We start from the raw sequence: 17,292 nt of genomic DNA, 5'->3' as shown, positions 1-17,292 counted from the left end.
ACTTTGTGAGAGAAACCCACCGAACTTTAAGTTCAACATAAACCAGATGGCTCCATTTCAGATGTCTTTTACACGCTAAAGACAAATCTCATTGGTCTGGTTTGCATTTCAGTGTGCGAATGGGACTCTAGGAGAGTATTTGGCAGGACAAGTATACGTCATCTAGCACAGATAACCATATAAATATCTCTGCCATGTCCCTCACCAAAATAAGACATCAATATCACATTCCTTCAGCCTTGAACAACGACCTGTCATGGAAGTACTGTCAACCAGGCGTTTGCCTCAACACTGATTTCAGTGGTGGCAAAGAGACATGTTTCTTATTGTAATTTTTAAAATTAAGTTTTTATTTTGGAATAATTTTAGAAAAGTTGCAAAGACAATACAGAGAATTGCCTTATACCCATTACCTAGTTTCCCTTAATATTAGCTTCTTCCATTATCATGGTACCTTTGTTTAAACTAAGAAGCCAATGTGGGTACTTTACTAATAACTAAACTCCTGACTTTGACTATATCACACCAGGTTTTACACTAATGTCCCTTTTGTTTCCAGGATCCTACATTGTATTCAGCCTCCTCTAGTCTGTGACAGTTTCTCAGTGTTGATGAAGTATTTCTGTAGCATACTTGACTGTTTTCCATCTGGGTTTGTCTGATGTTTTTTGCATGATTGGTTTGGGGTTATAGGTTTTTGTGGGAGACCACAAAGATAAAGTACTTGTCCCATCGCATCATATCGGATGGTACATGATAGGAGCACAGCTTACCATTGGTGATGTCAACCTTGATCATTTTTAAGGTAGTGTTTGCCATTTTTCTCCCTTGCGAAGTTCCTATTTTTTCCTACTTCCTACTCTACTATTTAGAAGTTAGTCACTCAGTATGGCCCATATTCCGGAAGGGAGGGGATTAAGCTTCCTCTCCTGGGGGGGTGGGGGAGTATTTACTTATATTAGTTGGAATGCTTCTGTAAGGAAAATGTTTCCCTTCTCCTGTATTCATTGATTTATTTATATCAGTATGGACTCATGAATATGTATTTTATACTTTGGATTATAATCCAAAACCACACCATCTGTTGTTCAAACTGTTCCAGCTTTGGTCATTGGGAGCTCTTTCCCTGTTATAAAGAGACAACTGGCAAAGCTGTTTCTTTCCTACTGTGTTGATATTAATAAATTTTTCTTTCACACATCATATAAAAAAAATCTTGTTTCACCTTTCGCTGAACTAGTTAAGACCCGAGTGTGGAAGTGTAGAAAGTGTGGATGGTTCCCAGTTTATTTTAGGACGAAAATAATCCAGTAGGGTCAGTTTCTTTGCAAGAATCAGTTACCCAGTGGAAAACTAATATGCCCAAAGCGGCTCTATTTCCCTTGCTAGTCACTCACTACTATCCTTGCACCCTGTAGATGGGATTCAAAGGAGGACTTCAACCTTGGGGTAAATCAAAGATGTGTGTTTAAATTTTTTTTAGTTCTCAGCGGGAGGTTCGTCTGTCTCCCTGACATTAATTGTGATATCGTAGTGGACCTGAGACTGGAAGAACTCTCATCTGTGTAGAAATGTAAGAGGAACGCCCTGTCGTACAAATTGGCCTGTACGGGGATCGAGCCAGCGACCGTGGCGTTATTAACACTACACTCTAACCAACTGCGCTAACCGGCCAGCAAACTGGTAGCTTGTTCCTCTGTAGGCAATTAAATAAAAGGGAAACAAAATGGTTTCTTCAAATTCTCGGGGCGGGGGGCCGGGGGCCGGGGGGCCGGGGGGCCGGAGGGGTGGGGCGGGGGGAGGCGGGGAGGGAGGAGAAGGAAAGGGAACACAAAGAACTGAAACAACCGAAAAGTGACCTTATTTTTTTAAATCTCCACATTCTTCCTATTTCATTCTCCCCCATCTCGGAGTTAGGAAAAAGAATAAGAGAACACAACATTTGGCCTGATTGAACTCTACTTCTTGGGGACCTCTCTCCAACTGACGACTCTGAGCCCCCCCCAAAAATCAAAGTCGCCGAGGGAGGCTTCCTTCCTCCTACCTATTTAAAATAATTTATAAAGATAAATTATTTTTAAAATAATTTTATTTCATACTATCAGAGTCCTTAATCCATCTGGAATTCATTTTTTTAATTGTATGAGATGAAGCAGTTTTTTTTATTTTTTGAAGAGTTTTTCTACTTGTACCAACTGCACTTGAAAAGTTCATTAACTTCCTGCCGTTCTAAAGCGACGAATTTAGCCCTCTTTTTCATATTCTATACCCTCCCCGTAAGGAATCTCACATTTTCCCAAGATTTCGATATTCTAAGGTACATTGACAACGCTCCAATCTTTCCCTAGCCCTCACCAGACACTCCATACATTCATTTGCTCTAACCAAAAACCTTTGCTTTATCCCGGATTCCTCTCTTCATCTCACACCTCACAACCCCTTTAAGAGCAAATCGGTTAAATATATATATATATTTATATATATATCTGACCACTTCTCACCACTTGCATTCTAAGCATCCTCGTCTGGGCCACCATTGAATCCCAGTGGATTCCCGCAGAACCCTCCTCCCAGTCTCCCCGCTTTCACTCCTCTACCGTCCCAGCTCAGCCAGCAGCCAGAACAATCCTAACAGTGAGTCAAGTCATGTCATTTATTTGTCCCAAAGCCTCTGCTTGTTCCACATCTCACTCCTGGGGACTTCCATCAGGTTTTCTCTTTGCCTGGAATCCTCTTCCCTCATACTCTGGCATGGCTGAGTCTGTCAGTGAATTCAAGTCTTTGCTCAGATGTCAACCTCTCATAAGAGCTCAGATGAAACTGTAGCGCCATCTTAACCCACCTACCCTGCTCTATATTTTTGCCAGGCCGTTTGCAATCTCTTTCACATGGGAGTTATTTCCTATTATGTTTATTGTTTATTTTTAATCACGCCCCATACTAGAACATAAACTCCAGAAGAACAGGAATTTTATGTCACTGGCAACATCCCAAATATTAGAAGAGTGCCTAGTAACCAGTATCAGATGCCCAGTATTTTTTGAGTGAATGAATGATTGAATATGACAAATATTTCCTTCATATTCCATAGTCATTTCACACTCAAGTCTATAAACATTCCATGTATTCTGCCAAAATTACATTTTCCATCCTCCAAGTCAAATGGCTAAGGGTCGGTCTTCTCGAACTCCCCCTTACCCTTATTCTGCCCATCTCCTCCGCCCACACGGTGCAATCGGTCACCAAGTCCTGCTTCTTAATCCCTCCTCTCTCTACTGTCTGCCCACGCCCACTGTTAACTACCTGGTTAACAATCCCTGTTAACCAGGTAATTAATTACCTAGCTTGAATGTATTGTATCTTTCATCTTTGTTGGTGTCTCCGCAGCCTCCCACACATTTCCAAGCCTCCAGCCTGTCCCCGTTTGACTCCTCCCTCACATGACAGCTAGAGCAATCTAAACCCAGGCTTTTCTCTTTCCTACTTAAAATCTTTCCATGACTCTCCATTGTATTTGGAACCTTGTGCACACTGCACGATATGGTTTATAAACATACCCATGATCTGCCCCTTCTTCTCCCAAACCATATCTGACTCCTTGAAAGTTACCCAGATAGATTCGTTCTGTCTTCAGACCCTCCTGTGCACGTGTTTTGTCTTTGGCCTGAAATACCCTTCTCCAGTTGCTAGAACTGGAGAACACACACCGTAAGACAGAATTCAAGTTTCAAGACTTAGATAAGATGACCTTCTGCCCTGCTTCCATTCCCTTAGTACCTGTCGCTTGTTATGGAATCACTGGCTTACTTACCAGTCTCCCCACTAAATTGTAATCTCCAAAGCAGAAGTTTTCCTTCACCTCTGAATGGCTGGTGCAAAGCACGATACAAGGTATACAGTCATCACTGTATAAATGTTAAATTATCATGTAAAGAGCTGTAGAAATTGTCTAATACTTTTCCTCTTGACCCCCCCCCCACTGTAAGATGGCAATCTTGGGTTGTGGAATGCCTTTCAAAGTAGAAACAGCATGGATATTTAGAGTCGTATATACCTGGGTTAGAGTTCTGACTTTGGTGATTTGCTGTAGTGAGGGAGAAGCGAACACACACTTTGGAGCCAATAGGGTTGAAATCCCAAATCTAACCTTTACTGACTGGTTGAGCTTGGGCAAGTTTCTTAATATCCTTCTGCCTCTGAATAGATATGAGTTTTATAGCAATTCCTGTATCATAAACTCATTTCAACAATTTATTTTTATTTTATCAACCAACTTAAGATTGCTTATTTTTCCAGTTAGGTCTCTTCCAAGGTATCCATAAAACAGGAGATAGATGCATTCAGGGAATCATTCTTGCCTTTTCTTTTTTTCCATCAGGATGGAATATGTCGTAGCTACTCATAGACCTCCCATTGGTTACAGTACAGAGGTCAGCTTAGGTATCTGCTCTTCCTCCCTTTCTCCCTTTGTTCTCAGGCCCAAGAGTCTTCCTGCCCTACCCACCCTATCTGGGAGAGATGTGAGGTAGAGGGTGATTTTATAAGGTACAAATTAAAAGAAAAGTAGAAGCTTTGGTTCCCTACTTGAGCATTTCTCATTCGTAATTATGGAGGAATTATGACCTATGGCGTAAAGAAAAGAAGCAAGGTTGCTCCACTCTGTGTTTTTCCTCCCCTGGCCCTCCCATGGATGCTCTCATGGGTAGACCATTGATCCTCAAGGAAAAGTTGGCTTCACGGTCAAATTGCATTAAAAGCTTCTCCAAAATAAATAAATTAAACTAAAAAAAAATCTTCTCCAAGAGCCAACTGAGGAGCAAAATAGCAAGAAATGAGGAATCGGCCTCCCTAGGGGACCAGATAAAGGAACCACTTCTTTGAGCCAAATAAAAGCAGGCTAAGATTTAGAGAGAATCTAATCCTCCTCCCAAAGATGCAAGAGAATATGGGTTGTACTCTTTGCCTCCCTGGCACGTCTGTTCCCAGAGAAAAAAGCAGGAGGCAGTATCCTGACTGAGCTCACCGTTGACACAGAAAGGAGTGGGTAGGGAGGGGAAGGCAAGGCTCTGTTCAATTCCAAAGCTTTGGTTCCACTCAGTTTCATTCTGCTATCACCACTAGATACTTTAGTCCTTCATTTTCCTCTAGAATGTAGATTAGGACCTCAAGGTGAATGTGCAAAGCTCTCACCTTAGATCTGGGGTATTTTCGCTGTAGAGAATCAGAAGTGACTGAGGCACTTTACTATGCTGAGGTCCAAATTAGAGTACGAGTGGCAAGGAACACAAGTTATTTCTGGTGGGCATGATGCCTTCGGGAATGCCCTTGCTCCCTATTCTGTAGGGTTTTTGATTTTTCACCAATGGAAAACGAAGGGGCTGACGGTCTGAAAGATCTTCTCCCAACAGAGCCCTGGGGCAGTGGAGAGGGCATCCCAAAGCCAAGGCTGCTGCCTGCCTTAACTGATCCAGTGACAGGGGTGCTCTGAGCAAAGGAGGCCATGGATGTGTCCCCAAACATAGTTTCTCTTGCAGAAATGCTGGCCTTTCCCAGGGCCAAAGGTGTGCCCTGGCTTGTCCGGCCCTGGCTGCCTGGGCCCCAGCCTTTCCCCAAGGGTGTGATGGCGTTAGTGCTCCCACTCGGCACTGCTCCAGGGCTGAGTGCTCCGGAGCTGGAGCTCGCGTCTGGGGCAGTGACGCTGAGCCCAGTCTCCTCACAGTCCACAGGGCTCACTAATCCCCCAAAGTCAAATGGTCGTGGGGATGTGCTGCCAAACACTGAGCCACAAGCCCCAGTCTGGTGGCTTGGGGTGACAACTCCCAAACCATTCGTATTAGACCAAAAGGGAACCTACTGGAGTGCTGTCAAAGGCCAGCCGGAAGCTGGCAGGGATGTGAAAGGTGGAGGCTGGTGGTGCCAAACCCCCAGAGGCTGACTGCGTGGTACCGCTGAAGGATGGCTGGGCTGGGGTCGGTGTTGAGGTTGAGGAGGCCACTGTTGAGTTTCCAAAAATGGGAGAGCTACATAAGCTTGGGCCAAGGGCTGGCTGGGGGCTTCTTGCTTCTGCACATATGTAGCCCCAAATGCAGGTTGGGGAGTGGCTCCCAGGGTTAGTGGGGAAGGTGGCCTTGAGCTTGACTCCAAGGGAATTGTGAATGCTGACGTCGAACTGGAGATCCTGGATGACGATGCAGGCTGGCTGGTGGTTACTAGGGCTGAAGCTGCCGGAGGGCCACCCACAGCGCTAAAATCGGCAGTGCTCCTGGTAGGGGATATCTGGACAGCACTGGGAAGAACCTGGCTAAAGATGGTGACTGTGTGCACAGTAGGAATGGTTGGACGCTGGCTCAGTGGGAAAGTGAATCCTGCATCTGGGGAGAAGCTGGCCCTGAAGGCACAGGCAGCCCCGAGAGGAAAAGGGGGGGCAAGTGGAAGGGCTGGAGCAAGTGCAGCCCATGGTACTGGTAACATTCACTACACCAAATTCCAAAGGCGGCTTAAAGGAGCCTTTGGATGCGCTGGCTGGGGTGGTGGACATGACTACAGAGGTAGCCTTGACCAGGCCATGGAAGAGATGGGTAGAAGCAGGAGTAGGTGTAGGAGTGGTCTGCTTGAAAGAGAAAGGAGCTCTCACGGGCATAGTTTTAAGTGGTCTTATGCTGCCAAAGATAGGCTTGAAGGTGGGAGTTGAGATACCCGGAGGTGAAGATGCTGCAGCTGTGCTTGAAATTCTGGAATATGAGGAGCCTCCTGTCTCACTATTGGCTGGGAGCCCCATGATGGGTTTTGACATGCGGTCAGCAGAAGTTGCAACAGGAGGTGCAGATGCAGGAAGATGGGGGGCTGGGCTGCTCATCAATCCAAACAAAGTGCTTTGCATGGTGGGTGCTGCAGGGTAATGGCAGGGGAGTCTCGGGGTATGGCAGCCTGAGAGGTTGAAGTGGCCACGTGGTCTCAGTGACTGGTGATGTGGCAGAAACAAGGGTCAGGAGGATGAAAGTAGTGGTGGGTTTTGAGTCTGAAGAGGTGCCTGAAAGGGGCTCTGACTGGGAGCACCCATGTGAGGCCAGCAGGCTCGCTGTCTTCAGAGGCGAGTGGGCCACACTGATTGCCTCTCCGGTAGGTTGCAGGAAGTCCAGTGGACTTGGAGACTTCTGCATTTTATGTAAGCTTTCCAGCTGAGGATCAGTGCCCTGGGACAGGGGAGGCTGAATAGCAGACCAAGTGTCAGGGACAGAGTCTGTGGTGACCTCAGTCGTATCTTCTCTGGCTTTGTTGCTCCGTTGGAGTCCAGCTTTCTTCCCTAAGGCCAGGTCTTTTGGGACCGCATAACTGAGCTGAGGAGGTGGAGTCAGGGACAACTGGCTCCCAGGGTTTGACAGAAGCAGGGGAATCTGATTTTGCTGCCCAGAGCTGCCAGATGTTTCTGGGGACTCATCTGATACCAGTGGGGCTGGAGAGTGAGACGGATGACCAATGTTCTTTCCTTTTCATTGGCCACTCTGGTACCTGGAGTGATGTACTGGGAATACTCTTCCAAGGCTCAGAGAAATCTCTAGAAGAGCTGTAAGAGCTTGTAATAGCATTTCTTTGGGAGCCAAGGGGGCCACCTGTGTGTGTGCTGGCCAAGGAGTCCATGGAGGAGCAGCTGGGCCTGTTATGCAAGCTGTGATCTGAGCCCCAGCAGTCGAGGCTTCTCTTCAGAGGCCCAGGCCTCCGCACAAAAGAAGTGAGGACTCCAGTTTTCGTCACAGGCTTAAACACAGATGGTCTGGTCTCTGGAATCCTTCTCTTACTGTCCAAGCTCTCATGGAACAAGTGGTTCTTCCCATCTCACTTTCCCCTTCTTGCACTCTCTGAGGGCCCTCAGCACTGTCTCCTTCGCACATGGGTCTGGGGCTTCTCAGAAGGTGAGACCCCTGCAGAGTTCGTTACCTCTGCTGGGGCAGTGGAGGGGGGCGCTGTCCGCTCACGAGGAGCGAGCCTCCTGGTCACCGGGCTCCTTGTTGCCCTGGGGTGCCGAAGAGACCAGATACTCTCCTTTAAGTAACTTTCCCACCAGTCTGAGGGAAGAGGCCCCATGATGGAATTCCGGCACCTGTTCATGGGAAAGGGCCTCCAAGCCTCACTGACCACGCACGCGTTGGGACTGGTAGGATCCCAGTTCGGCAGGCTCCTCGCAGGTCTGTGCCGAGGGGCAGGGTGGGCACGATGGACGTGCTGAACCCGGGGGACCTGATGAAGGGGCTGAGCTGGCCGGCGGTTCAAGGGCCTCTCCGACAAGTCTGTGCGCCCCCCTGCTGGGAGTGACAGCCAGAGTCCCAGCTTGCCCACGTAAGTGCCCATGTGGAGCAGTGAGGCGGGGTCGGTGACTTTGACTTCGGGTTTGGGCTCCCGAGGTTTCTGACGCCTGGTGACTCAGCCGCAGTCGAAGTTTTCCGGTGTCGGTTGGGATCCCTGCGCGAGGAAAGTGAAAGGGTCTCGGGGAGCTCCTCACCCTCCAGGTCCTGCATCCGAAAGTGAGCGGCCGGTGGAAACAGAGGACACGCGGGACCTCAGCAGCCTCCGTAGCCTGCTCTGCTAGTTTGAGGCCTAAGCTGGGCGCTCTGGCCTCTCTTCTCTCCTCTCCGGGTTGCAGCGCGCGGCACGAGGAGAGGGATTGGAGAGGAAGGGCGCGGCCGGAGTCCCAGAGCTAGAGTCCCAGAGCTAGAGTCGAGCAGGCGCTGGGTCTCCAGACTCCGGCTCCCGGCCCTGCACCTAGTCCGCCCGCCCGTCCCCGGAGTCGGAGTAGGGAGGGCAGTCCGAGCCCCTCAGGGTGAGTGGGTGGAGGTTGGGGGCGAGGGGCGGGGCGCTGGCGGGAGCGCGGGACCGGAGACCCGGGCGCGTGGACCTGGGCAGCCCAGACGGCGTTCGTGGCGCCAGCAGCGGGGAATAACGGAGGCCGGATTTGCTGCTTGGGGATTCCCGTCCTTCTTCCTTTCCTTTGCCTTTGCCTTTTCCTTCCTTCCTTTTCCATCCGCCTCCCCGAGGCTGAATGTGTGTCGCCCTCGGTTGTTCGCACTTTGAGTATGCGGGTACGATGGCACTCTGGCGGGCTCGCGAGGCTCCGGAGGGGGCCAAAGGGATTTCTTGTCTACCGACCGAGAGCCTGAGCGCCTCCGCAGGCACCCGGCTTTGTCCCTCGCTCAGCCACGCCCCCCCGCCCCGGCCACCCTCTCCAATCGCGATCCTCACAAAGCCCGGTGGGGTCGGAGCTGCAGGAGGGGAGCAAAGAAGTGGGAGATTTAATTTGAGGCTGAATATTCAGGCTTAGCCTGAGTGAACTAGGGCACTAACATTCTGAGAAATTGAAAAACGAATAACGTTTTAAGATTTGTAACACCATTCCTTCCAATAACAATAAAAATGGCACGGATTGAATACGATTCTTTCAAGAAAGGTCATTTTAAGTTTGTTAAGTTAAGGAACTCGGAGAACGAGTTCCATTCAAAACCCACACTGTCCAAAACTGGGTCCAGACATCTCCCACTTCACCGATCTCTTTCTCCTTGAATTTGTATTTCCACAGAATTTTATGCCAATATAATGTGTGCTTACGCTTAAAGTCTTTATTCGATCGTCCTACTATACTAGTCTGCACCAAATATAGGTATAAACACTGAAATCTGAAATTTTGATATGTGACAGAACCACAAATCTGTTATAATTAATTGTTTTGGTTTCATTTATATTTGCATTTACTAATAGAATGCAATCAATGAAAACATCGTAAGTAGATAACAAAGTTGAAAGGGCCTTTACTGGAAGTTGTAACAGAAGTAAATATGGAATTTATCACCTCTTTCTCCAAGAGGTCGCATACAATATATTGATATAAGACCACCTCCGCTGAAGGAATATTTCCATTGCTCCTCTACTGGACACCAGGGATGGAAGGAATTTTACAATTCGGGGCAGTGTGTCACTTCAGATAGCTAGAAGGGTTTTGGAATTGCCTAGTGAGAGAATGGTGGGATTTCAAAGTAAGTTGGGAAGCAAGAAGCCAAACTAGAGGATTCTCAAACTCGTGAATGTTAACTGGTTGAACATGGAAGAGGTAGGAATTGATTCGGTGTTTATGCGTGATTGTAGCCGAGTTGGAGTAAAGTTTTAATAGCAAGGGATGGAAAAACTCTCTAGAAGAGGATGGTTTCGATCTATCGACCGCTGGAGTTGTGGGCCCCGCACGCTACCGCTTCGCCACTCTGCTTAGCCCCTGACAGAAGCCACTGTTATTCCCTTCAATGATTATGTCACCGTTTCTGCGCTGAACATTTTTTTCGATTTCCTTTCTTTCTGATTTCCTTTCTTTCTGTCGCCCCTCTCTCTCGAGGCACGTAGATCAGCTCTTCCGCAACCAGATGACCTCGGGTCATCACCTTCGGGTCTGCAGTTTTCCAATCTGCCCAAGAGTGCCCAAAGCTCGTCATTGAACCCCCTCCCCAGCACCCCTCCCCACTCCCTCGAGCCGCTAGCCTCTCGGAGCGGAGGAAGAGCCCGCGGAGCAAAACTCTGGGTGAACCCTTATCGGGGAGAAGATCGGAAGTCGTGGAGCCAACTCTGCTGCCACCGGAAAGGAAACGTGTTAACCGTCTCCTCTGTTACCTGTCGAAAAATCTTATAGAAGACACTTTGAATAAAAGAGAGGCATTTTGCTTGCTCGCAAGGGCGCAAGATTTTCAGTACGGTGCGCCTGAAATAGAGTTCACCCAGTTTGTTTCTCAAATTATTACACGGGGGTCACAATTTCGACTGTATCTCGTTTGGGGCCGTTTGGACTAAACAAACAAATACATTTTATAATAAGATAGGACCTTCCTTTTCCCGAGGCTTATATTAGAGAGCAGAACCTTTGGGAAGTTCCCGAACACAGCTCTCATTTGCGGCTGCCTCTGCGATGACGCTAGAAGGGGTCCGTCTGGAAGGTTGTAAATCTTTTCTCTTTAGTACTGGAAGCTTTTGGACAGTGAGCGCAGAGTGTTCCTTCAGTCACATAGCTAGGCCGAGGCTTGTATGCTAGTGTGTTTTTCTTTGTTTTGTTCGTTTGTTTTTTCTCCTTGTACTCCATGTCCCCGTCCACAATAAAACTTAAGGAGCGATGGTGGAGTGGCGAGCTTAGCAGCTCGCACCAGCAGAGGACCCTCCTCGGGTCCGCAGTCACGCGCACTGAGCCCAGCTATGCAGCTCCTAGGGTCTGCAGCTAGGCTCACCTGAGCCCAGCTATGCAGCTACCCCAGCCAAGGAAAGCGAAACTCCATTATTCCTTTGGGGCTCTTACCCCGACACCCCACCCCCAGATATTTGTCATCTCAAGGAGATGCTGCCATCTTCAAATTATACCCTCTCAAGAAAGTCTTTTTTCAAAACTTTTCTGACTGCAACTCAGTGTCGAAATACATTTTAAGTCACAACTCAGTACAATATGCAAACAAATGTATGTATATGTATATATATATATACATTTATACATATGAGAGAGAGATTTATATATATATATGAGAGAGATAACTATCTGAATCTATCTCTATCATCTATACCAATATCGATATAGCTATAGATAGATGATAGATATTTGGAAAGACAGAGAGACCAAACTCTACCAAACAGTATTTTACTGCACGGGTTTATTCTGATATTTCCTATTTCTATTCCTATATCTTCTATTTCATTTGTTAAAATACCATTCATGACCTTTTTTTATATTAATTTTACACCCATTCACTTCTGAGTGATTTGAAAAACACTGTCACTTATATAATGGTATTCGAAATGTCTCTTCCTTTTAGAGTCAGATAAGGAAGATGTGAAAGACAGTGACCGTTCCACAGTGGTCAAAGAATTAAGGAAATGGTTCTAAGGCCACCAGCTTTTTTTTGGTATCAAACAGGACACAATGTTAACTCTCCCAGAGACTACACTCCACATGCCCCATCTGTGATTTTTCCTGCAGTTAGCGAAGGGAAATCACACTTATTCTAAACAGTCCTCTCTGATTCCATTTTTTTCCCACCTCTATTCCACAGTTGTGATGTGGATTCTTTTCCTCCTCATCTGCTGAAGGATTCTTGCCTGTGTGACTAAGTAGGTATTTGTCTTCACCTCTTAGAGAATATTTTGCTTTTATTCCTCTATTTTATCATGTCCAACATATTGTTCTGATGCTGTTCCCTCTGTGTAGAGAATTCTTACCTCAGATATCTATAAGATTTACTCCCTGGCTTCCTTCAAGCTTTTGTTCAAATGTTGGGATCAATGGATCCAGAAGTTTTGGACAAATGCAGTCTGCTCTCCATTTCCCGTGACTACTTCAAACGATTTGTCTATTAACTTCTCCTAACATTTCTTCTAGGATGAATAATCCTCACCTGCCTTTGCTGTGTTGTCACAGTGCACTGGTTGCAATGTTACCGCATTCATTCAGCATTCACTCTTGCTAGCTGTGGTTTATGGCTCTCTAGCATCAGTTAGATGTTTGTATACTGGAAATTTCAACCTTAAAGTATCTGGGATCATTTGAGATACCGGAGACATGACTCACCAAACTTCAGCCCCACACGGAGAAGAAAAAAAAAAAAAAAGAGGGTAAAACAACCTTCCTTCAATCTTTTAATAATATTTTAAAAGATGAAATTCCTGTTATTGATGCCTGAGGGTGATGACATCTACTGGATGAGTTGATCTGTGCAGCTAATTGTTCAGTGGCTGTTCTGAAGTAGATTTTATCTGGAAGGTATTAAAATATGATAAAAGATCCTCAACATTGTGACAACTCCCACAAGTCAGTCCACATGCATTTCTCCACACCTCTGGTCTCTAATCTTCAAATCTTACGCTTTTCAGATTCCTGACCTTCCAGCCAACCATTCCCTTTTGCCTAGGATTCCATATACAGCTTTATCTTAGGCCACTTCTCTCTCCATGTAAAGAGGAACATCAAATGAACCATCTAAAGCTCTAGCCACTGGGAGGATTTCTTTTCACCATTATCTTGCAGGGTTACATCTGAATGGAGATTGTGTCACAGCAGTTCATTTAAAGCTCACAGCAACATACAGAACTCACCTATCTATGAACCAGGTGATTTGATTACCAACGGCTCTTCTACCTAAACCCCACATAATGGTTCTTAACTTCTCTGATATGTCAGACTGGACATTTCCACTGACATTTCATTAGTCAAATCAAGTCACATGGCCAAGTCCATGAGGAAGAGGAAGTGTGTATATTATATAATAAATATATTATTTCAATGAAATAATCATAAATAATTATAAATTCACATGAAGTAATTATACTTACAGTTATAAATTCACATGAAGTTGGAAAGATAATGTATCAAGGTTGCATGTATCAACAGTTCTTTTTTTTTTTACTGTTGAGTATGGATGTATACTTCCATAGTATAGATGGATCACAGCTTGTTTAACCTATTCACCTATTAAGGAACATTCTGGTTGTTTTCAGGTTTGAGCTATTACAAATAAAGCTCCTATAAGTAATAATGCACAGGGATTTGTGTGGATATAAGTTTTCATTGTTCTGGGATAAATGCCTAGGAGTGGAATTGCTGAGTTGTATGGTAAGTGTGTGTTTAGCCCTTTAAGAAACTGACAAACTATTTTTCAGAGTGGCTACACCATTCTACATTCCTATGAGCAATGTATAACAGATCCAGTTTCTCTGTATTCTTACCAACCTTTGGCAGTTGTTACCATTTGTTATTCTATCTCTTGCAGTAGGTGTGTAGTGATATCTCACCATGGTCTTAATATATATTTCCTAAATGACTTGTGATATTGAACATCTTTTCATGTGCTTATTTCCCAGTTGTATATCCTCTTTGGTGAAAAGTCTTTTCATGTTTTTTGACCATTTTCTAATTGGATTGAGTGTTGTTTTAATGTGGAGTTTTGAGAGGTCTTTGTATATTCTAGATATGTCTTTGCCAGATATGTGATTTACAAATATTTTCTCCCAGTCTGTACCTTGCTTCGTTTATTTTCTTAACGAGTCCTTTGCAGAGCAAACGTTTTTAATTTTGATGAAACCCAGTCAGTCAAATTTGTCTTTTATGGATTGTGTGTTTGGTGTTATGTCTAGGAACTCTTCTCCAAGCCCCAGGTCCCCCAAATTTTCTCACATTTTTTCTAAAAGTTTTATAGTTTTATGTTTTATTTTAAAATCTATGAACCATTTTCAGTTACTTTTTAAATAAAGTGTGAGGTTTAGGCGGCAGTTGTCTTCTTTTGCCTATGGATTGCTCCACCACAATCTTGTAAAAAGACTTTTATTCCTCTACTGAATTGCCTCTGCACTTCTGTAAGAATTAATTTAGATGTACTTGCATGTGGTGCTTTCTGGATTCTCTATACTGTTTCATCAACATATATCTATCCCTCTGCCAAAAATGTACACTGTTTATAACTGTGGCTGTATAATAAGTCTTGAAATAATAAGAATATTTTCTTCCATTTTATTCCTGTTTTTAAGAATCATTCTAGTTATTCTAACTCATTTTTCTTCCCATATAAATTTTAGAATAATCATGTCTATAGCTACAAAAAATCTTACCTGGATCTTGATAGGAATTATGTTAAATTATGTTAAACCTCTTTATCATTTCCAGGAGAGTTGACATCTTAGCTATGTTGAGTTTTATAATCACGGACTCTCTCTCCATTTATTTAGGTCTTTGATTTATTTCATCAGAATTTTATAGTTTTGTTGTTTCCAGCATGTACATGTTCACATGTCTGGATAGATTTTCATCTAAGTGTTCTTTTCCTTTTTTACAAAAAGTACTGCATTTTAATTCTGGTGTTCACATGTTTATTGCTAGTATATAGAAATACAATTGATTTTTCTATTTTGATCTTGTATTCTGTGACTTTGCTGAACATATTTATTAGTTCCAGGAGGAATTTTGTTTGTTTGTTTGTTTTTAGGTTCCTTAGCATTTTCTATGCAGACCATCACATAATCTTCAAATGGCATTGGAAATACAATCCTTCCACAGAGAGGGAGGGGGATATGTATATTTCTAAAGAGAAATACAATCCACTGAGCAAGAAATTGCACCACCAACACACAACAGGACAAAATTGCAGAAACGTATGGTAAAGTATGCCAATATTTCTGGGTAGGGTGAGCATTTCACCTAAAGATCGTACTGCAGTATTTGTGAAATAACTCCCTACCTATTGGGTTTATCATTAGAATATGACATTATCACGGTTTAGTGGAGGGCTTTCCCATCTGCCAAGCAGGTCAGTTGTGAGAGTGAAGAACTGAAAATCTAAAGGTCCTGACCCAGAGAATACTTTACCCAACAAATATAGTTTCCAGTTCCTTTTCTAAAGCACCCTAGTCTAGAGAGATAGCCTTCTTATATTTCATGGGCTGTAAGGGTTTTGTACTGCATTCCTCAGGAAGTCTCTATTATTATAAACTGCTAAAATCATCTTTTGTTTGGAACAGAATATCAAACCTCAACTACTAGTTAAGGCTGAAGGTAGCTCACTTCTGGGCTTTTTCTCACTGTAGGTTGGTAAAAGTCATCGAAGTTTAACCCAAATTTTCCTTGGGAAAAAAGCTTAAATACTAGTAGCCCAAGGAAACAGTGGTCCATCATGCCTGGACAGGGACTTGAACCCTGGACCCTCAGATTAAAAGTCTGATGCTCTACCAACTGAGCTACCCAGGCTCTCTGTGGGCCTCTTTATTACGTCTCCTTTGTACGGTTCAATTGCTTTGGGGGCATTCTTAACCCCCAACAGAATTTTGATAAATTTGATATTCCCCCTCACATGTTTTTTCAGTGGACATGTAACATTCTTCTTCATAAGGTTCAATCTTTCTGAATGATAGAGTAACTTATATCAAAGGAATCTTAAAACCATAGTAATTTAATACTTACCAACATCTTTTGAGAAAGAGAGAGAAGAGAAAGCCCTTGTTAAACTTCTGTAAAAGATTTTCCTTTGATCTTTTATTTCCTTGAATTCGTTATTTCCAGCCCGTGTCTCCCATAGAATTTTATTCCAATACCACATCTTTTTATATTTAGTGTCTTCTTGATTTTCCTACGATGCTTCTCTCTACCAAGTCCAGGTATAAACATTGAAATCTGATGTTTTTCTTTTGAACCCAAATCTGTATTAAAAATACTTCTTGTGGATTGTGCTATATCTGCATCTACTTGCACATAATTAATCAGAGATGATAAACAGATAATAATTTAAACACCCTTTAATGGAGCACATAATGGAAATAAATGTGGAATTTGTCCTCCTCCCTCCTCCATGAAATCGTGTACAAGACTACGTCTACTGAAGGATTCAGTTCTTCCCATTGTTCCCGTGATGGGAGTCCGAGAGGAGAGCATGTTTACACCCCGGGGCACTGTGCCACAGCCAAATGAGTCTTAATTTATCAGAAATGTCTTAATTTATCAAGCAGAAGGGCGAGACTTTTCCATGAAAGGTGAGAACGTGGGACTTACGTGCCACACTTCTATGGCAGGCTGATCCTCTGAGAGGTGACTTTTGAAAGGTAAATACCTTAGGAAAGGTGAAATATGATGTAAGATCTAGAAGTAGATTTAGTTCAACTGTTTGAATACAGCTTAACAATGGAGTTGCTACAAAACTTGTAGCCAAGGTTGGTTCCGATGCATCGATCTCTGGGTTTCCTGTCCAACACACTTCAGCTGGTCCACTCTGCTTATAAACGGATGTTCCCTCGTCGATATTCAACTCCGTTATCACAACTGGGTTTTCAAACACAAGAATGGCTTCTTCTCTTTTCGTTTTTTCCCCGTCTTTTTCTTCCTCCCCCCTAGCTCAGCTCACTCCTCCCTTTACTAGGCCTCTTTTCGGTCCCCTTGAGAACCACAGGGTTCCAGCAGCGCCTCGAAGTCTGCCCGTTTCCAATCCGCCAAATATTCAGTCTCTGAACCCGCTTCTTCAGAAGCTTGTCTGGGCTCACAGGAGGAGCTGCAGGGGGAACGTAGGAGGAGCCGGCAGGGCAAAGCCTTGAGGAAACCCTCGCTTGAGAAGAAACTGTCAAAAATCTCAAGAGGTTTTTCTTTGCCTGCAAGGGAGGCAGATTTTCAGAATTCCATTTCCGATTGGATAACGTTTGGATCCGTTTCGACAGGGCACAGGAATTCCTGTGTCTGAAAACAGGATTTTTGTTTTCGGAGTTGGTCTCGGAATAGGGCTTTTGGAAGCCTCTGCACACCAAGGCTCCTGT

At 44.5% G+C, this 17,292-nt stretch overlaps 1 protein-coding gene and 1 non-coding gene across 2 annotated transcripts; both read right to left on the bottom strand.

Moving 5' to 3' along the window:
* Positions 1-5,289: 5,289 nt before the first annotated feature.
* On the bottom strand, positions 5,290-8,346 carry LOC132432678 (POM121-like protein 2). The gene is given in 8 exon segments (XM_060023392.2): positions 5,290-5,839; positions 5,841-6,057; positions 6,060-6,411; positions 6,413-6,904; positions 6,906-7,472; positions 7,474-7,809; positions 7,811-7,899; positions 7,902-8,346. Coding segments are annotated over 8 exon segments (3,048 nt in total).
* Positions 8,347-15,669: 7,323 nt separating this feature from the next.
* TRNAK-UUU (transfer RNA lysine (anticodon UUU)) lies at positions 15,670-15,742 on the bottom strand. The gene has a single exon. It is a non-coding gene; the product is annotated as a tRNA-Lys (tRNA).
* Between the last annotated feature and the right edge of the window lie 1,550 nt (positions 15,743-17,292).

Source organism: Delphinus delphis, chromosome 10, assembly GCF_949987515.2.
Source record: "Delphinus delphis chromosome 10, mDelDel1.2, whole genome shotgun sequence".
NCBI classification, from domain to species: domain Eukaryota; kingdom Metazoa; phylum Chordata; class Mammalia; order Artiodactyla; family Delphinidae; genus Delphinus; species Delphinus delphis.
Note: the sequence above shows the minus strand (reverse complement) of the source record. Positions and strands in the feature narration are given on the sequence as shown.